The 21,006-nt window shown below is 40.4% G+C and overlaps 2 protein-coding genes and 1 long non-coding RNA gene across 5 annotated transcripts in view; 2 read left to right on the top strand and 1 right to left on the bottom strand.

Annotated features, from left to right (window-relative positions):
* The window catches only part of lrrcc1 (leucine rich repeat and coiled-coil centrosomal protein 1), a 29,423-nt gene extending 23,384 nt beyond the window's left edge, over window positions 1-6,039 (top strand). For both annotated transcript variants that reach the window (XM_088326593.1, XM_088326585.1), the window contains exons 15-19: window positions 1,245-1,408; window positions 1,483-1,691; window positions 3,286-3,423; window positions 3,497-3,632; window positions 5,835-6,039. In XM_088326593.1, the coding sequence (XP_088182719.1) occupies window positions 1,245-1,408; window positions 1,483-1,691; window positions 3,286-3,423; window positions 3,497-3,632; window positions 5,835-5,951 (764 nt within the window). In that variant the 3' untranslated portion in view covers window positions 5,952-6,039. The remainder of the gene's footprint in view (window positions 1-1,244; window positions 1,409-1,482; window positions 1,692-3,285; window positions 3,424-3,496; window positions 3,633-5,834) is intronic.
* On the bottom strand, window positions 922-11,906 carry LOC148373557 (uncharacterized). Its single transcript, XR_015849506.1, has 2 exons — window positions 11,752-11,906; window positions 922-1,617 (listed from the first exon to the last, which is right to left on the bottom strand). It is a non-coding gene; the product is annotated as an uncharacterized LOC148373557 (long non-coding RNA).
* e2f5 (E2F transcription factor 5) lies at window positions 8,347-20,839 on the top strand. Of its 2 annotated transcripts, XM_088326606.1 has the most exons (8): window positions 8,347-8,701; window positions 10,982-11,091; window positions 13,707-13,872; window positions 14,542-14,646; window positions 15,560-15,887; window positions 19,679-19,816; window positions 19,891-19,929; window positions 20,362-20,839. In XM_088326606.1, the coding sequence occupies exons 1-8, from the start codon at window positions 8,582-8,584 to the stop codon at window positions 20,439-20,441; spliced, it is 1,086 nt and encodes a 361-aa protein (XP_088182732.1). In that variant the 5' UTR covers window positions 8,347-8,581; the 3' UTR covers window positions 20,442-20,839. The 2 variants fall into 2 exon arrangements, with proteins under 2 accessions (XP_088182732.1, XP_088182740.1); XM_088326614.1 differs by lacking the exon at window positions 19,891-19,929.
* Window positions 20,840-21,006: the final 167 nt, after the last annotated feature.

The following is a 21,006-nucleotide window of genomic DNA, read 5'->3' as shown; positions in this document are numbered from 1 at the left end:
CCAGAGTAAATGCAACTGTGTACCAAGAGATTTTAGAGCACTACATGCTTCCATCTGCTGAAAAGCTCTATGGAGATGAGGATTTCATTTTCCAGCATGATCTGGCACCTGCTCACAGTGCCAAAACCACCAGTAACTGGTGCACTGACCATGGCATCACTGTCCTTGATTGCGCTGCTAATTCCCCTGACCTGAACCCCATCGAGAATTTGTGGGGTATAGTTAAGAAGAAGATGAAAGACACCAGACCTGCAAATGCAAATGAGCTGAAGGCCGCTATCGAAGCATCCTGGGCATCAATAACACCTCAGCAATGCCACAGGCTGATTGCCTCCATGCCACGCCGGATTGATGCAGTAATCCCTGCAAAAGGATTCCCAACCAAGTACTGAGTGCATCAATGGACATTTTCAAATGTTTGATTTAGTTTTGCTGTTATAAAATTATTTTTTTACTTGGTCTGAGGAAGTATTCTAATATTTTGAGATAGGATTTTTGAGTTTTTTTCAGCTGTAAGCCAAAATCAGCAATATTCAAATAATAAAAGGCTTGAAATAGTTCAGTTGATGTGTAATGAATCCAGAATGTATGACATTTTTGTTTTTTTAGTTGCATTACAGAAAATAAAGAACTTTATCACAATATTCTAATTTTCTGAGACAGTCCAGTATATATATATATATATATATATACATATATATATATATATAAAATCATCTCAGTATTATGGTAGCAATAACAATATCCTGTTGTAGTTATTACTAACATACTTAAGTCTCCTCAGCAATTCTTTTTGGAAGCATGTTTATTGAAGGTGTTGCTGTTATTGTAAAATAAAAAAAGACAAATAAAAATAATCACATTTTGTAGTTTTTTTTTTTTAAGTATGTAGCATGAAGTTTTAAAAAAAAGTTATCTGAATGGGTTTCCAAAAGCAGGAATTTATTGGTAGGAAAAAAAGTTGTCGTGCACCCTTAATTGAACGCATACCGAATCAGATCAGAAAAGAAACAAAAATGAATAAAAGGTAAACACTTCACTGAAACACATAAGAAAAGAGTGAGTGTAAACATTCAAAAAGCTGGAACGAAGTGTTTGAAGATGTTAGATTATTAAACGGTCTTCTTGTTAAAAAGAAAAAGAAGATGAGAACTCAAATGACTAACTAAAACAAATGAGCCTACCAAGTTTTACTGCAAAATAATGATATGTCTTCAACATTCTTACAAATGTCTCTATTACAGGAGCATCTCTGGCTCAGGACCGAGGACGCCTAGAGGCCAGGATCGAGGCGCTGAGCACTGAGGTGGAGGTTCAGAAGAAGCAGATCATACGGGATGGCGATGCCCTCAAAATCAAAGGCAAAATCATAGAAGATCAAACAGAATCCATCCGCAAACTCAAAGAAGTAGGGCAGATGAGTGCGTTGAACTAAAAGAAGGCGGACCGAGGGTACCTTAGCTTCTTTTTTTCATCCTATAGACGTTACAGGAGCGCGACGAGCAGGCCCGGAAGCTCCGCGATGACAAGGCCCAGACAGAAAAGACTTTACAGCGGCAGCTAGAGGAGGAAACGTCTCGGCTCTCAGAGCTGGAGCGGCGCTTTGACCAACTCAGCCTGCGCAAGGAAGAATTGAAGCAGCAGTTGAAGGACAAGGAGGATGAAGTGGAAGAGATAAATCAAGTTCATCGGTAAATCGAAAGTCTTGAGTGGTGCCTTATTTTATGGATCAAATGTTGTCTTCGGAAACCGTATACAGTGTTAGGTCTATTAATCACCAAAGAACAAACCCAATTTACAAGCCCAAGCATTTTTTTAACAAATGAAAGTGCTGTAAACGTTTTTTTTTTTTTATAAATAACGTATTCCCTGTCAAATGATAATTTTAAAGATAATGCACTAAATGGCAGAGATTATGATGCTTAATCCCCATCACGCGGACGTTACGGAAAACTGCAATTACGTTCCTTTAGGTAGGGTCGGCAACCCAAAATGTTGAAAGAGACATATTGGACCAAAAAAAGATGTATGAGCTGTGAATAATTAAAATAATTGTATGAGCCTTATAATGAAGGAAATGCATACTGTATCTATTTATAGTAATTAGAAAACGTTAAGAACATGCCTTGTTTGTCCTACAGAAACCATATACTTTTCCATTATCAAACGTGATTGAAAAGGGAATGTATAATGTATTTTTTTAAGCTGTTTCATGTACGTGTACAATTTGACCACAACATCATTGAGGGACATACAGAAAAGGCAGAATAGGGGCGGGGTGACAGTTCAGCCGATCAGAATGCAGCGCAAATGCACGATGAAAATCAGTAAAATAGCGAAACCCGGGTAAGTAAACTGGGATACAGCAAAAGACTGCTGTATATTAAAGAAAGGTTTGGCAACACTTGTCTTTGGAAATTGAGGCCTTGTCTGTTTTAGTCTCTACCTCCTCCAACAAAGATGATCCAAATGATCACCTCAAGAGCAATCTCTTCTTGAAAATTCTGACAGTCATCCTGGTCATTAAATCAGGTGTTTCATAAGAGCGAGATGTTTAAGACGGGTATTTACTGCTATACATTTTTGCGTGAATATGTTTTTGATTTTCCATATTTGTGTCTGATATGTTGGGGGAGTAAAATGATCTATAGCAGGTAAAAAAGACACATTCACTAATTACAAGCAGTACATTAAAGTGGAAATCAACCCAAAGGATACCCTAACAAATTAATGATATTGTTATGTATGGGCCCATAAGGTTCCTCTTTCACCTACCCACTTCATTTAGTTTATCTTTTCCCTCCAACTTTGGTGAGGGCATAGGAACGAATTGGGAACATACATCCTGCTTACCACGTCATTGCCTCGAGCTGTGATTTTTGGGGTGTAACAGCAAGAGTTCATTCCTTTTTTTGGGGGGTGGGGAATTCTTTTTTTCATGTTCGCACTTTAAAACCGTAAAATTGGAATTGGTTACAACAATAAATGGTAGTGTAACATGAAAAACTAAGAATGCCGCCAGACGAGTACTGTACTACGCTTCATTCTTATTCTGTCCCGTCTGCCACAACCACCTCTCCTGGGCGTATGTGCTTTTTATGTTTTGCAGAGCGCTCTTAAGGAATTTGAGTTCCATAACACAACTAACACATATCATTGTTTCGTTCCCATATAGTATATCAGAATTGTTAGAATTAGATTGACTTCCACTTCCAGAACATCCAACCTCGCGCCCTGCTAATGTTTCATTCAGCAGCACTTCATGAAATTCTTCTCACATTTCAGCGAGTCCTCTAAAAAGTGGCAGGAGAAGGCTCAGCTGCTCACTCATCTGGAGAGCCAAGTGAAGCATATGAAGGAGACATACGACAGCAAGGAGCGCTCACTCCTGAAGGAGAAAGTGCAATTGACTGAAGCGCACAGGTACGTAAGTCTGTTGCGAGACCTAGCAAAAAACAAGTTCTTCTTTTTGAATATGCGCCGTGTTGCCTCGCAGAGCGGCAGTGGAAAAGCTGCGCTGTATGGACGATGCCTATCGCGCTCAGATGGAGTCCCTTCAGGCAGCCCATCAGGTGGAGCTGCTTCAGTTGTCCAATGACAAGCAGAATCAGATTGAAGAGGCTAACGTGAAGGTCAAACCACAGATGATTTGTCAATTACTATATGCAAGCTTTCAGCCTATTTATTTAATTAATTTCAAAATAAATGCGCCTTAGCGGAGACAGACCGACGCGTACTTACGTGGAGGGGATTTATTAATTGACAAAGTAATGATTTCAATGTTGCCCAATGTTGCGGAGTAATAGTACGTTTTTTTTTCTTATTACTCAAGTAAAAGTATAGGGATTTAAAAATACTCCTAAAAGTTCATAATGTCCCAAAACTTACTCAAGTAAATGTTACTACCCACCTCTGCTTGGCTATATAAAAATCAAGGCTTGATCTCAGTGGCGGGCGGTGGATTTCACACCTAAGTCTACAGTATCACTTTGTCTGAATCAATCCAACCCTCAGTAACTATTTAATGCCAGAAAACCTTTATACTGCAGCTACACCTCCGACACATACAAAACATACACTATAACGTCCTCATAAAACTGCAAAATTGCTTATATAACCACACTTTACTCACAAAAAGAAATATTTTGTATTTCTGCACAAACTCCATCCCTTTTCCTTCACATACAGTACTAGTGGACTGGTGGTAAAATCTGTGTTTTTCTTAGCAATGAGAGAAAAAAATCTGCACAAACTTTCCTTTGTTTATGGATCAAGAGCTTTCATCGTTTACAAGAAACAAAAGTTCCTGCCTGGCAAAAAAAATAATGACTCAGTTTATAGTTTGTAATATTCTGTGGTCTGTACAGCCCTTTGAGACTCCTTATGATTAAGGGCTATACAAATGAACATGACTTGACGATAGTCTTTTTAAGATTTCTTTATTTTTCTTCACCTTTTCATTATGGAACTCTGCTTCCCTGTGCAGTTGCTCGCAGGGCTATAGCTTCACTCGGTTTCCCCAAAGGTTTTTGAGAGCACCCTTGTTTATGTCCCCATTCCCTTGGTGTCTCATCGCTGCCTTGGTTAGGCAAATCAAATTTACAAATCCACTGTTTCTCCAAATACCTTGTTGATCTATGGCAAATACCGAGCACTCCCGGCAATACAATTTGCAGTGTTCTTCGTAACCTGTGAACCAGGGATACTGATCGTACTTAGTGGACTGAAAGTGGCGGAAAACGCCCTTCCAAGTTGTGACAGCCTTGTGAGCTTCAGAGTTGTTCGACCTTGAAAATGGCTTTGACAGTAAATCTGCGACCAAACAGTTTCTTTCGCCTCATTTACCCATTGTCAGTTGACAAAACCTCTATTAAACCAACACAATACATTTGCTTGTGCAGCTCGCTACAGATTGGTTACTAGCTCTGGCTAATACAATCCATCACTAGCCTATAATTCTTCCTCATCCTCTTCAAGTTGAAATGCGGTTTGCACAGCACATTGGTGCATTACTGCTTGTGATAACGTTGATGTTTCCATACGCCCGCTAGAAGGCCTTAGTGTCGCCAACTCGAAATCAAATTGGTTTAAGCAAAAGCTTTATTGACACTTATTTTATGCTTCAGGCCTCCAGGTAGATTTCTGACCGAGGGAAACAAGTAATGCCTGAAATGTGATTGGTTGAATACTTACTCAATATTAATGGACAAAATATAATTAACATCACATGATTGATATAGGGCGGCGCAGTAGTTAGCGCGTGTGCGGCACAATTCTTAGGTCATGAGATCGAACCTCCTGTGTGGAGTTTGCATGTTCTCCCAAAGCTTGCATGGGTTTCCTCCGGGCACTCCGGTTTCCTCCCACATTCTAAAAACATGCATTTCAGGTTAATTGGCCTGTTCAAATTGTCCCTAGGTGTGAATGAGCGAGCGAACTGTCTGTCCCTGTGTGCCCTGCGACTGGCTGACAACCAGTTCAGGGTGTCCCCTGCCCCCTGCCCGAAGATAGCTGGAATGGGTTCCAGCACCCCCGCGACACTACTGAGGATAAGCGGTGCAGATAATGGATGGATGGATGATTCAGATATTTTTTAGGCCAGCAGAGAAGGTCTTGCAGGTTCTGACGACCTACCAATGTTTGATTTGTACTTTAATTTTAAAGTATAAGTTAGTAAGCTTCGGGAGAAGATGTTAATTATGTACACATTTAGTTGGGTGGTTCTTAGCCAAGTAGTAATGGATAGCCATTGCCGATCATTTTTCAGCTGGGCAAGGGGTCTGATCCCTTTTAAAAGCTGTTTATTTTTACTGTTTTTTTTGTTGTTTTTTCAGGTGTTCAATGTAGAAGAGGAGATGCGCCAATTATTGCTTGAGGTGGAAGCCGACAAGAGGATCACAGAAGAGAAAATGAAACGTCTGAACAGTGTACTTAGAGATTTTAATTTGTAAATGATCGTGTGTTGCTGAGAAGTTTGCTCGAGTTCAACTCATATTGTGTTTGAACAAGATACTTTTGATAAAATGAATTATTTTACAATCACTGTTTTGTATGACTTTTTATCAACAGTACAATTGCATAAAGTTACTACTTTCTAAATGACTCAGTATTAAAAAAGTAAGGATGGAGTTATCACAAATTCCCAAATAAATGTGTACACAAATTCTGTAGCACGGCGGCATGGTGGTTAGCGCGTGTGCGGCACAGTTCTGAGGTCATGGGTTCAAATCCAGCTACCAACCTTCCTGTGCGGAGTTTGTATGTTCTACCAGTGCTTGCGTGGATTTCCTCCGGGCACTCGGGTTTCCTCCCACATTCCAAAAACATGCGTGTCAGGTTAATTGGCCGGTCAAAATTGTCCTTAGGTGTGAATGAGCCAGCGAATTGTCTGTCTCTGTGTGCCCTGCGACTCGCTGGCAACCAGTTTAGGGTGTCCCCTGCCCACTGCCCGTAGATGGCTGGGATGGGCTCCAGCACCCCTGCGACACTACTAAGGATAAGCGGTGCAGATAATGGATGGATGGATAATGGACTAATTTTTGTTTTTGGAATACTTTAATGATTAACAAGACTTGTATCTCATAACAGTCTTCCTTCTAAATAATGGAGGGGCACGAGTATTTAAAAAAATATTTATATTGTAGTTTACATTTTTTGCTTATTTAAATCAATGTTGTTTTTTTCTAATAAATGAAGGTTTTCCCCAATGAACTTTATGACGCAACAATTGGTCAACGAAGATTTGAGTACATTACGAACATTGAATACAATAACAAATAAAAAAACTTGCTCGGAAGGTTAAATGCTTAAAACAAATGGATCAAGAGTTCTTCGACTACAAACTACATTTCCCATGCCTGTTGACTTCGATACCCACAAAGTGACAGCTCATTACCACTACACACTAGTGTTTCTAAGTGGAATTGAGAAATATCCCAAAAATGTTCAAAACTTTTGTTATTTTGTTGTATTTAGTTTATAAAATACCTATGAAAGGTAAGGGTGGACGCATCGATCCAGATATCGATAATATCGATACGAAGCAAGTACTTGGACACTACTCTCCTGGGATCGATACTTCACTCCTCCCCCAATTCAACAAAAGCACCACTTCTCTAGTTGGCCTAGCCCATCCCTTTCTCACCCAGTTCCCTCGGCAACACTTGAAGTTTATGCCTGAGTGTGTAAGTGACAGGCACACTTTCCGCAACTCTTCCTACCTGGCTTTTCGCTGCATCTTGCCTGCCAGGCAGAAGAGAGTGCCAGGTTTATGTGCCCACCCCAACAAGAAAAACGACAGAGACATACAAGAAACGCGGCTCAATGTGTACTTTTTTTACAGAAAAAGATAATGCCAGGAAAAGTGTGTGGGTAAGTGGTCTGTTTTGTGGCAACACCACACATTTACATAAATGCGTGAATAAAACTCACCCAACAGAGAGCAAGGAGCTGCAACCAAAAATGTAAACATGTTATTCAATGATCATGACAAACACAAACTATCGGTACCGATCAATATCACCATGTACTGTATTTGCTCTTTTGGGTTTCTCTCTAACTATATTTCTCATTCTTATTATAAAGCTCTCATCCTGGGATCAAGAGATCGCAGGTTCGATTCCCGGCTCCTCCGTGTGATATGTCGAAGTGTCCTTGGGCAAGACACTGAATCCCTAATGCCCCCAATAAGCAGGTCGGCGCCTTGCATGGCTGACTCCCTATTGGTGTGTGAGTGTGTGTGTGAATGGCTAAGTGAAAAGCACATTGTAAAGTGCTTTGGGAGGTCTTCATTGACTTGAAAAGCGCTATATAAATGCAGACCATTTACCATTTATTTCTCTGTATCTTTCTTACCTATTTATTTTCTTTCTCCCCTTCTCTCGCTCTTTTTCCTCTCCTGTCTTTCTCTACTTCTCTCTTAGTGACTCTGTTTTTCTCCTTGCTTTTTTTTGCTTTCGATTCCTCTATCTCCCTTTTCTCATTTTCATTGTTATCTTTTTCTGTTGCACACCTTGTTTCTTTTATTACACTTTTCTATCTTTCATGTTCTTTATTTTCCCTTTCTCGTTTTCTCTTTCTATCCCCCTCTTCCCCTTGCTCCCCCCTCTTTCTCTTTAATCTCCAACTTCGGCCCCCGTAAGTTTTTTTCTACAATGTAGCCCCCCTCCCCCCCGAGCTAAAATGAATCCGACACCCTTACTTTAATAGAAATACATGAATAGTTTTTTGAAAGGGGAAAAAAAGCAAAACTTAAAATTAGGGCCTTTAAAAACTTTGAAGTCCATTTATTCAGACGCCCATTACATCAACAATCTCAATGGGGGTCACCTAGGCGGAAGTGAAGGGGCAGGGTCAAATCTTTCAGAGGGGCGTAGTGACCCGGGCAGGACAGTGGTTGCCATGGCAACAACAGGCGACCAGAAAACCAGTCAATTTAAGTAAGGTTAAGAAGGAGGCGGTCAGGAAAGGCAGGTGAAGCTGTTGTTTCGTGATGAGCCACGAGTAGGAATTCTATCAAGTGACAAGCAAACTGCCATGAGGTGAGAATTGAAGGTTGGAGCAAAGAAAACCTTCCAAAAAAATGGAGTGCGATGCGCCTCACTCGACGCCGACCCGCCACGAGAAAAGTTTGGGGCTCCTCACCATGAAGTTTGTCGCTCTGCTCCAAGAGGCCAACGATGGCGTGCTCGACTTGAAAGTGGTGAGCGTCATCGCGTGTTTTCTCGTGTTTTTTAGCTTCTCCGTGAGAGGATGCGAAACAAAGAGCCGTGACTTGCACACGTCGAGTGGGAGGGGTGCAGATTGTTGCCTGCGGGCTGGTCAGGTGCACCGCTGTGCAAAGGTGGTGGAGCCGCCATTACGTATTGTGCAGTATCACGCGTTATGCGACTTTTTCAAGGGATGGCGTGAAAAGCTCCTAATACCTGAATATTATTCAATTATATGTTAAGCAATACATCGTGTTCTACTTTTCCACATCGTTTCGAGCGCTAATGGTTGCCATACTTTAAGTTGGGGTGCGTTGTTTGAGGTGTCCCTAAAAGTTGTAATTTACGTATTTTATCTCTTAACCCCTTGATATTCCTCTAAAATTCGCCTAAAATTCCAAAATTGAATGTTGATCTTGAACTATTTCGAGACTATGGACGGGTTTGGTCTCTTAAGACTGAAATTTGGTCCCAAGCTGGAAAATACATTTTTTGCAATCAAATGCCTGAAGATCAGTGTAGCATGGAAATCTCAGCTGAAAAACAGGTTAGACAATTGCTTCAAGCCTTATCCAGTAACTTTTCAAATTTAACAATCCCCAAAAAAACATTGCATTTCACACATATTCTTATGGTAGGTTTTCAAAAGTGGCCATGTGGAAATAACCAGTTTACTACACTAAAACCTTTGCAAATGTGTATTTAACTTCAGCATTTTTTTTTCAGACTTAGTGGAACATTTTGCAATCATTTTCTTGATTATGCACTTTATCCTCTACCATTGTTTTCGGCTCTTATTTGTATACACCCCTGGAAAATGGCATAAAGTATGTTGGTAATTCAATTGGCAAACCAATCATCATTGGAATCATTTACTAATGGCCGAAGATATTCAGAGCTGCTCCTTTTTTTTCTAATAATGTGAGTATAGGCTAATGGATGCTTTGGACCATAAATAAAAGCCTGCTTTTGGCCGAGAGTCATGTCGACCGAAAGGTCAGGGGCTAATCGCCATTTTGGGAATAATTTATTTTTTTAATCAAGGTTTTGGGAACCTTTTGTGGTTGTTATTGCACAACGAAATCGTGAAAGTAACAAAATGCCCATTTCATGTACATTCTAAACGCCAACCCAAACCCCAAAAAGAGGGGGGGGGGTGTTTGTTCAAATGCATCTAAGAAATGCGCGTACTTGCACACACAACATAAGGAGTTTGACAGAGGCTAGCTACAATGACGACAAGCAAGATGATTGGGTCAGCGATTGAAAAAGTTCCCAACTCCATCCAGCACCTTACACTATGAATAGCGCATTTTTTTCCTCAGTATGTCTTAAGTTTACATCTATTTATATATTTTTGTACTTATTTATGTATTTTTAATGGATCCGTTTCATTGAATTCTGCCTTGCGATACCGCAGCAGAGCTGTCAACATCACAAGGGACCCTTCCCCCCCTGGTCACCACCTCTTTGACTTGTTGCCATCTGGTAAGCGCTACAGGTCCCTTAAGATAAGGGCTATCTGTCTCCCCCCACAATTCAATTCAAATATCAGCAACTACCTGTATGTAGACTATGAGAATCCTTAAATGTATGTTAAAATGTTATATATATATATATATATATATATGTGTGTATCCCCGCGACCCTACTGAGAATAAGCAGTGCAGCTAATGAGATGAGATGTATATGTTAAAAAACTATATCACATTACAGACTATCAAGCATATTCTCAAAATATTGTTTAAGAAAGGTATGGTGATGTCTGCTTTTTCTTTGAGTGTATTCCTTTTTATTTAACAATCATAGATTTGCAGCAGATATTAACACTTACTCACTTGGAGTACATGTAACCCAATATGTCTTGTCTTGGGCACATTCTATTTCCACAAAAGTGTGAAGTCAGCATGAATGAAAACATGACCTAATCCTAATTGTTGCTTTCAAAAGGTGAAGAGGGGGGAAAACATTTATTGTGCATGAGTTCTTTTTAGTTTTCCCTCTCTTTTTGAGCGCCAAACTTTGTTTACACTGCAGGCAACCCAAGCCTTCCTTCTCTATGCACTTTATCCTCTACCATTGTACAAGCATCCCCTTCTGCCAACAGTTTTAACTTCCTGTTCCCAGCTTAGTTTGCCAAATACCAGTAGCGCCAATGTCTTCCAATTTGAGCAGTTTTTTTTGTAGTATGCAAATTTGGGTTTTTGCGTTCTCTGTTCCTTTTAAACGTCCGTCTCATACATTGTTCTATTTGCATGGGTTTAAATCAACAGGCCGCGGACAGCCTGGCGGTGAAGCAGAAAAGGCGCATATATGACATCACCAACGTGCTTGAAGGAGTGGGCTTGATTGAGAAGAAAAACAAAAATATCATTCAGTGGAGGTTTGGACAATGTATTCACTCACTCACTCTTTATAGACATCTTTGTGTTTACCATGCATAATGTTAACAATTATGTCAGTCACAACCATTGAATTAGAAGAAGAAGAATGTACTTTTATTGTCATTCTTTGTAACCATGCACACAGAACGAAATGTCAATACACCTGACCCGTACAGTTAAACTGTAGCGAGCCGATGAAGCCGCAGCCAAACAGGGCGCAGCCATTTTAGTCATTAGGTGACCAAACCTCCCAATTCCAACCCTTAATGCCGAGCGCCAAGCAGGGAGGCAATGAGTACCAATGTTGTAAGTCTTAGGTATGACTCGGCCGAGGTTTGAACCAGCGACCTACCACAATTAGTACAGGCGTCAGGGACCTTTTGACTCAAAGAGCTATGCAACCTAAAATTCCAAATTTTTTTTTCTGGGAAAAATATATGAACTTACAATGCCAGAGTCTTTGTCCCATAACAAGAGATATTCACCTGAAATTTGTCTCCCTCCAGTAGTCCCTTAATATCTTTGAGATTCATTTTACAATACTGGTTTCAGAAGAATGTGCAAGCAGAGTTCTTTTGTAAAAATGCCCAGCAATACTGCAACCAATAAGGATATGGGTGCATTTACTGTCAGCTATTTGACGTGGTCATGGTTCTTACCTTGGGATATGACTCGTTCTCATTCCGTTTTTATAAATCCTAATTTTAGACACCCTTGCACAGTCTACCGTCACCCAGAGTGACTCGGTCAAAGTTTAGGTGTCACATTGAACCCTAATCTGTTGTATCTCTTAAATGTTAAGAATATTTTTAAAACGGCTTGAGAGTCTAGATGTGTCGGCTGAGAGTCTAGATGTGTCGGCTCCTCCCAACGGGTATTGCAGTACCTCCGGGAACGGTGCATTCGCAATGATCGCAACAAGGCTTTAGGGCTAGGACCTTAGCTTGGCCTTTTGGCTGAGAGTAAGTGTCCGGGCTCCTAGGCTTTGTAGCGTATTATGAACTGACCGATAACGGATAATGAATAATGAATAACGAAGATAGCTAAATAACCCTTAAAAACCCCAAAACCCCATTTCCTTTTTCGCATCATTGCAAAAAATTGCCCTATGATGTCCCAGTCTGATGCTTAGGTCATAATTTATAAATTTGCATCATTGAAACGATGTTTGCCTTTTTTCACACAAGGCATACTTTATTTCATTTAAATATCTTGGGGCACACTGTAAAAATAGTTAAAAAATGAATTCCTGGCACCAGTTTCATGTTGTTGGTTTGTTGTGCTTATATTATCATACGGCCTAAATTGATCGTATTAAATTGTCCTTGTCATCTGTGGTCGCCCTGGCTCAGGGGGTAATGCAGGTTATTTATTTTGGTATATAAATTCTTCTGTACTTTTGGATATTACTCTGTTTATCCTGCTTTTCTTAGGGAAAAAAAAAATCTAAACTAAGCAAAATACATTGCCAGTGGAAGTATATTTATTACAGTGCCTTGCAAAAGCACCTTGTTTCACATGATATTTGTGTTTCCTAAAGGGCCTGTTTATGATATTCCTTCAGAAACTGCTTTCTTCTTGCCACTCTTCCAAAAAGGGAAGATGTATGCAGATTGCGATTAATAGTCGTTTTGCAGATTCTCCCACCTCAGCCGTATTTGGGCAGGTCATACTATGTAATCATGGGCCTCTTGGTTGCTTCTCTGAATATTTTTCTCCCTGTTTGGCCCAAAAGGTTTGAAGGACTACAAGGTATTTTCTTTGTATGTTTGCAGTGGTTTCATGCTCTCCCAGTTGTGATATTATTCCTCACACAGTGCTCTGGGATATGTGTAAATGCTCCCAAATCATCTTGTATCTCATTGTTACTTTAATCTTTTTCTTAATGTTATCCCGGACCTTCCTGGTGTGTTTTTTGGTCTTCAGAGTGTTGTCTGTTCTCCAGTGTCTGCTCCCACAAACCTCTGAGCTGATCACAGAGCAGGTGTATTTAAACTGAGACTTAATGCACTCTGTCATTGTTAGTTATCTATGTCGACATTTGATCATCCAGAAGTAATCAGGGGTAGTTAGCTGAGCTGAGATAACAGGGGGCCAATATTTTTACAACCACTACTTTTTAGTTTTTTCATTATAAATATAATATAAAATGTTGATATAATTTGGTTCCGAACTTGTTGATTCCTTGGGGCAATACTTTTGACAGTATGTTTGAACCTTTTACCGTTTAATAATCATTCAAATTAGCAATTTTTTTTTTCCTTTTACTTGGTTTACTATTTTTGCTGTGCAATCTTAAACAGCTTTTTGAAACAAAATACGTTTTAAATGTATTTCCCTGTAATTTCATGAGTTGGTAATTTGTATATAAAAAGGAAACGTAATAATCTGCTGCCACCTACTGACTTTAATAAATATAGGTTACTAAATGATCATTGGAAAAAGCAAACATCCTGAACGATGATATATATACATTTTTTTTTTTGCAAATATAAAACTGGGCAATTTCTCACTGAACACCAGACAAACACTGCATTAAAGGACAACCATTAACATTTCCGCTGGCCGATCTATTAGTTTGTCTTCTGCCTTCGTATGGTTTGCTCTCTTACAGGGGCGAGAACAGGTCAAATCAGAATCCGGACGTTCTTGACCAAGTTCGTGTTCTGCAAGCCCAGATCTCTGAGCTGGAGGCACAAGAAAAGGAGCTGGACAGGCAGAAGACCTGGCTGCAGGAGAACAACGAGCGCATGAACCACGATCCTGACACAAAACAATATCCTTTCGGTGTTTGCCTCTGTCAGGTTTACCATCTAATTCTCAGTCTGAATGTTGATATGTCTTCCTATGTGTGAGTGAACTTTTGACATATATATGTCTGATAAATGTACTGTCATGTTTGTTTTGATAAAGGTTACATTAGGTTAACCATTTATCCTAAAAAAAAAAAAAAAAAAAAAGAGCAGTTGTTGTGTCATTGCAATTATCAACCAAATTGAGCCTGGTTTCTTATATCACTATTATATATTTATTGTCTCCACTACGGGCAGCACGTTGGCGCAGTGGTTAGCGCATGTGCGGCACAGTTCATGTCTTAGGAACCTCCTGCGTGGGTTCAAATCCAGCTCCAGACTTCCTGTGCGGAGTTTGTATGTTGCGTGGGTTTCCTCCGGGCACTCCGGTTTCCTCCCACATACCAAAAACATTTATTTCAGGTGAATTGGCCGGTCCAAATTGTCCCTAGGTGTGAATGAGCGAGTGAGTTGTCTGTCCCCGTGTGCCCCGCGATTGGCTGGCAACCAGTTCAGGGTGTCCCCTGCCCGATGATTGCTGGGATGGGCTCCAGCACCCCCGTGACCCTACTGAGGATAAGCGGTGTGGCTAATGAGATGAGATGTCTCCACTACCACCTCTTAAGTAATCTGTTTGCTTAACAATTCCCCAAATATAAATTTGTGACCCATGAGGACATCTGCAATTCCTTCAGCGGCGACACGCTCCTTGTTGTCATGGCTCCCTCTGGGACGCAACTCGAGGTGCTGCTGCCAGAAATGGTAACAAAGCATACATTGCAACTTGCAAGAATAATGAAACTTGTTTTATAATAAAGAAGGGGGGAGTTTGAAAGCAGAATCTGTTGTTTTCAGGGGTTTAGTTTCAAAAATATTGGATAGAATTCAGAACAATTTTATGCAATTCAGTTTTCGGAGGTACATTTTGCAAATGTACAGTTTTAAAAACAACAGATACATAATTTGGTCATAAGTGGAAGGACCCTTTGTCTAGATCCTCCATATTAAATTTACACATATTTAGTCCACAATGAGTGAATTTGAGCTGCGGATCGCCACCAACAACGTCCGGAATTGGAGTGTTTTATTTTTTTTTGTCATCACGGAGTCTTTGCTTTCCCGACGCCACATTACATCACCGGCTCGAACGAGACGAAGACTCCGGTAAAAACAGGGGTTGGAGACTACGTGCTACAATAACAGCCGAACCATTGACACACACTGCTCACTCGATATGGAGTTTCCAGCAGTATCGTGCAGACCCTTCTTTGTACCGGGAGAGTTAACTGTGGTCTTTGTGTTTACTGTTTACTTTACACCGCTACCGCTTCACCGGATGCTAACGTTAGCATAGCGCTAAATCTCCTGCCCGCTGCTATCAATAAACAGCAGCTTGCACACCCCAACGGAGCTTTATCGTCAACGGCGACTTTAATCGGGCATGTTTATGGACTGTACTCCCAAATCCATTCAATTGTGGACTGAACAATTCGGAAAAAACACTGGACTATGTGTAATGTAAGATCAAACATCAAACATTCCGGTTGTATCCAGCAACTCTGTTTGACCCTCACCCCCCCTCATCCTTATCTATGTTTAAGTAATTGTGCCAAAGCTAGTAGGTTATTGACCACTTCATTTTTAAGTACCCTTGTTTTTATTTTTTTATGGGCAGATAGGTCACAAGAATTACCAGGTGAACCTCAGGAGCAAGGTGGCCCCCATCAAAGTAACACTCATCAACCGGGACTTGGACCACAGCGTGCCAGTGGTTGTCCCTGTGCCTCCCACCGACGTGATCTCCCCACTGCTCACGCCGCCCCTCACTCTGTCAGCCAACCCGCATTTCCCACCCTTTTCATCGACTACCTACTCTTCAGGTTCCAGTTCTGCCACCTCTTCTTCATTCTCCAGTCAGGATTCTCTCAGCTCAGACCAGCAGATGGCGCCGCCTGATTTTGATTGCATACTGAAGCCAGCGTCCACCACGCAAGTTCACATAGGTAGGAACTGAATGTAAGACTAAAATATAGTGACAGTCGTGATTTCAGTGCAGGAGTGCGCCATTCAGGTCCCTAAATACTGCTGTTTCACATTTTACCCTCTTCCAGCACGCCTGATTCCAATCATCAGCTCAGCAGAAACCCAATAATGGTCTTAACTGTTTGAAACAGGTGTCGTAGAGAATAAAACCACCAAAACAAACAGGACTCAAGAACCATAGTTGCCCACTTTTGGTCTAGGATACGGGTAATATTGCACAAAAGTCCAATACACAAATCCAGGCTAACTAAATAAGCACAGCTCGATTTGGTCTTGCCTACGCATTTTCAATTAATTGGCTGCACGTTTGCCGAGCCAGGATGAAAAGGCGGTTCTGTGTGAAGCCAGCTGAAGGTTTTTGCGATAAATATGCGTTCACCGCATCTTCAAAAACACCCCCAGGATCGATCTTAGAATAGCAGACCAGAAAACTGGAAAGTGCTTCCCATTATCCTTTTACGGCCACTAAACAACTGCTCCTCGTGGAGTTTTATGTGATGTGAAACTAATTAAAAGGGGAATAATAGGTTACACGAGCACTGTTATTAGGGAAAGGACGTAACCTGCGCACCAGCTCAATAATGTCACATGCTAATTGTAGAGCAGACTCAAGATTGTTAAGTGGATTGATTTTTACCTGCCGAATGGAGCAAAGTCAAGTGTTTACCTATTTATCCTTAACATTCCTTTTTGGTCTTAGATTTTTCTTTTGAGTTTTATTATATATTTATCCTAGACTAGAGTGGCACATCTAATCTCATCGTAAACATGTTCACTATGTTATCAGTGCTGATTAAGATAATTCCATGTAACAAAGCTCTCTCTGATAAGAGAACAGTGAATGGGAGTTGGACTTGTATATGAGATGTTTGTCAATGACTTAATTGAGACAAGTATTTGGGTCACTTTTTAGAATGTCAAAAAAACACGTTAATATACATATTCATTAAAGCTCTGTTGGTAATTTGGCAAGAATTCTTAATTGCCTTGGCAAAAAACAACACATGGCCTAACAGCAATACATTTACGACATGGATGACTTCATTAGTTGACTTGACTATAAAATGACTGTTGCTTATATACAGTCAACACAGTTTATTGAAATGACAATGTAGCCGATATGTAAAATTTCAAATGCAGAATCATGAGAATAATGTAACATACCAAGACAGTCCATGGAAATGCCATATTACTTTTTTTTCCTTATGATTGACAGTAGCAATGCCAGATTTCTCCTAGGGATAACCTCAGGCTTGATGTTGGCCTGGTCTAGAGCAGGCTTAGCTTTAGAGAATTAGTCACCATAATAACTAAGCCAAGCTATATTTATCCTGCTTTTGTGCAACTGACTTGGGGCTTAATTCAGCCAAGATAATAAGCATATCCTGGTTTAATCCCTTATCTTGTTTTTATGTACTACCCCCCTGATTTAACGGTCTTTGAACCTCTTTTGAGTGATTGTTCTGTTAAAATGAATTGGAAATTTTGGAAAATCTTTTGAAATTCCGATTTTACAATTTACTCTCAAGTAGGTTTAGTTGGTTGTTTGGTTGGTTCACTTAACCACTAGTGTCATAGGGGCACCACGTCCCGTGGTGTGTCTTTGGGAAGGGCAGCTTTTTCTCAAATGGCATACTAATCGTGAAGGAAAAAGGTGTGGGTGATTTTCAAGATACATTTTGGTGACATTTCTTTAAATTGGAGGGAAAATTATGTCAAGAGGTCAAAGCCATTTTTGGAAGAAAAGAAACACATTTACTTGTTCTCTGGTTTTGCATGTATTGTCCTTTATACGACTATTTGGATTAATATGTTGTCATGCTCCACTGCTGCCTCATTTGTTCACTTTTTTTTTCTTCAAATATTTATGAACTTTATGTGTGGTTTTTAGTATTTTATGTACTTAAGACTTTTTTCGCAAAGGGTTAGGTTAGGGTAACCCTTATGCAAAATCTTTTTAAATGTTACCGCTTTAACAGTTAATGGTTACAACACTGGTATGAACACCGTGTGTAATATGTAGCCGTAAGAGGTCAAACATTTTATTGAATGTTTTGAAGCTACTGTATATGGGGCTGTTTAATGAATTCAGCTCAAGTAAGATGGTGACAGAGTGTGATAGGCGTAAGTTATGTGTGAATGTTGGGAAGAGTAAGGTGATGAAGTGTTCACGTGATGGAGTGGGCATGGCGTTAGAAATAAGGTTGCATGGACAGGTGCTGGAAGAAGTTGAAAGCTTTAGGTACTTGGGTTGTGATGTGGCTGCAGTTGGTAGAATGGAGTGCGAGGTATTGCACAGAGTGAAGCAAGGTTTTGGGTGCCCTGAGGAGAGTGATGAGCAACAAGAGTCTGAGTATGGATGTTACGAAGGGAACTGTATAAGTGTGATTGTGCCGACTGTGTTGTATGGTGCAGAGACTTGGAGCCTGAATGCAGATTTGAGAAGGAAGTTAAATGTTTTTGAGATTAAGTGTTTGAGGAGCATGTTAGCTGTGACAAGATTGGATAGATTGAGAAATGAAATTGTGAGAGACAGAACTGGAGTATCAGTGGAACTGAGCAAGTGTTTGGATAAGAGAGTATTCTGTTGATTTGGACACATGGAGAGGATGGATGAGGAGCGAATGTTGAAGAGGATCTAAAGAGCAGAAGTCAATGGAAGGAGACCAAGAGGAAGGCCGTAATTGATGTGGATGGATGGTGTTATGAGTGCACTGCAGGAAAGAGGTCTAAATATAATGGAAGCTAGAGCTCTTGTTGGTGATAGAAAGGAGTGGAGAGGTGTTGTGAAAGGATAGTGGGATTGTGGACGCGTTCTTAAGGATAGGCTGGGCACCCGTATGATGCGGCAGGGGTAAACCAGTGAAAGCTGTCTGGCCCTGCTGTTGAACAAGAGTGTGTTGTGTCACCCTGACCCGAGTGACATGGCCGCTTTCTGGTGTCCCATTTCATCTGGAGGGACGAAAGCATGACCAACTTAGGTGCCGAGGTGCCTAACTTGTTTGGGTGTTTGGGCAATTGGGTTGGCCATGGTCCAAAAATTTTGGTGTTTTTTTTTTTTTTTTTTTTTTTTTTTTTTTTTTTTTTTGCTATTTCCCTTTTATTTTCTTTGTTATTGTACATGTGTGTCTTGCTGTCGGTCACCCCTCTTAAGGGGTATGACCAAGATAGATAGATAGATAGATAGATAGATAGATAGATAGCCAGGTTTTTCTCAATGACTTATGTGGCATTCAAATAAATTTCATTGAAGTGAATGTTTAATTCCGGTGATCTGCATTAATTCTACCCACAATATGTCTGAATATAGTGGAAGCTAGAGCTCTTGGTGGTGATGCGGCAGGGGTAAACCAGTGAAAGCTGTCGGGCCCTGCTGTTGAACAGAGGAGTGTTTTGTTTCACCCTGACCCGAGTGACGGGGCCGCTTTCTTGTGTCCCGTTTCATCTGGAGGGACGAAATCACGACCAACTTTGGTGCCGAGGTGCTTAACTTGTTTGGGTGTTTCGGCATTTGGGTTGGCCATGGTCCAAAGATTTTGTGTGTATTTTTTGGTACTTTTCCCTCTTTTATTTTCTTTGTTTTTGTATGTGTCTTGCTTTGCTGTTGGTCACCCCTCTCGAGGGACATGACCAGGGTAGATGGATAGATAGATTGGCAAAGTGTCTTCATGTTGTTTGTTTTTCCCCCAGAAGAGGTCATTCTTTCCTAGTCCAATTTATTCCTCTATTGCAACCTCTTTCTCCCCTGCAGGGTGTCCAGATCAGCCAGTGACCGTTTTGGAGCTGGAGCAAATGGGACTCTCTGTCCCACATTTCCAGTCTGTGTTGGACATGAGCAGCCTCCTGAAGCACAACGGCATCGGCGAGCACATGAAAGATGACGCTGATGGTATTGCTTTTTTCCTTCCTTAATATATAATCATCCGCAACAAATTTGTTTTTGTTTATGTGATGTACTTGTAGAAGCAGTTGACTTAATAGATGACTTGATGTCTTCTGATGGTAAGTATCTTAAAGACCAGTACGTGATGTTGTCATGGTGCGTTTTTAAATGTCCAATACATGTGTTAACAACAATGCCCAACGAGGCCTTTTAATTTTTTCCGGAGTAACTTCATGCCCATCCTTGCCGGGGTCCCCCCCCCCCCCCCCTTTTTTTTTTTTTAATCTCTATTAATTTGTGTAACATGAAAATGGTGAGAGAAAGCCTGTTTCGAGGAAAATCCAAATTCTAACCCAAACTCCAAAATGAAAAATGTATTCTTACACACCTAATAAAGGCTCATACTTGCATGGGTTATATGACTGAAGCTGCAATAATGACCCCAGCCAGGAGATTGCAGCGTGAAAAACATTCTAAATTCTGTATTTACAATTTTAATCAAAGATCCATTGTTTACAAGTATGTATTCTTGTGAATGCTAATATTTTTAGGCATGGACTACAGCTTGACCCTGGACGACAGCGGCGGCGTGTGCGACATGTTTGACCTTCAGGATGTTCTCAACTACTAAGAACTGAAGTAGACCTCCATCTCTTCCATTGACTCATTTTGGACCTTCAGAGTTTTTGTTTTTAAAGTTTCTGCGCCTTGTAAAAAATGGCCGCGATGTTTACAACTGACTGCATATAAAATGTGTTTGTTTCCATGACACGTTGCTGGTTCACATCGTTCTTGGTTTAATGTTTATAAGATTGTGTTTAAAGTGCCAAATCTCTAAAATGCATTATTGTTGAACAATCGTCTTATGTATTTAAAAAGCATTTGTTTTGTTTGACGCTGAACCTGCCTTTTTGCCGTTTTATTGGCAAATATGTTTTAAATTTCAATTGCCGGTAGATTTGTTAACTGAAGAATTCTTTTGCACCATTTTTGGGGATTTGCTTTTCAATAAATGAGTGAAATTTTGCATACTTTGTGTCTTTATTGTTAGGATAACGTTTGAATGAGTCAATTGAAAGAAAATGTGAACAGAGCGGAAAAAGAGCTTTACACTAAATAATATAATTTTATAAATCCGGCGTCGGACTTGGATGAATAATTTATAATAGGAATGATATAACTAGTAATGAAAGGCA

This window comes from Urocampus carinirostris, chromosome 1, assembly GCF_059441175.1.
Source record: "Urocampus carinirostris isolate Australia breed hairy pipefish chromosome 1, RoL_Ucar_1.0, whole genome shotgun sequence".
NCBI classification, from domain to species: domain Eukaryota; kingdom Metazoa; phylum Chordata; class Actinopteri; order Syngnathiformes; family Syngnathidae; genus Urocampus; species Urocampus carinirostris.
This window is presented reverse-complemented; position numbering and strand designations above follow the sequence as displayed.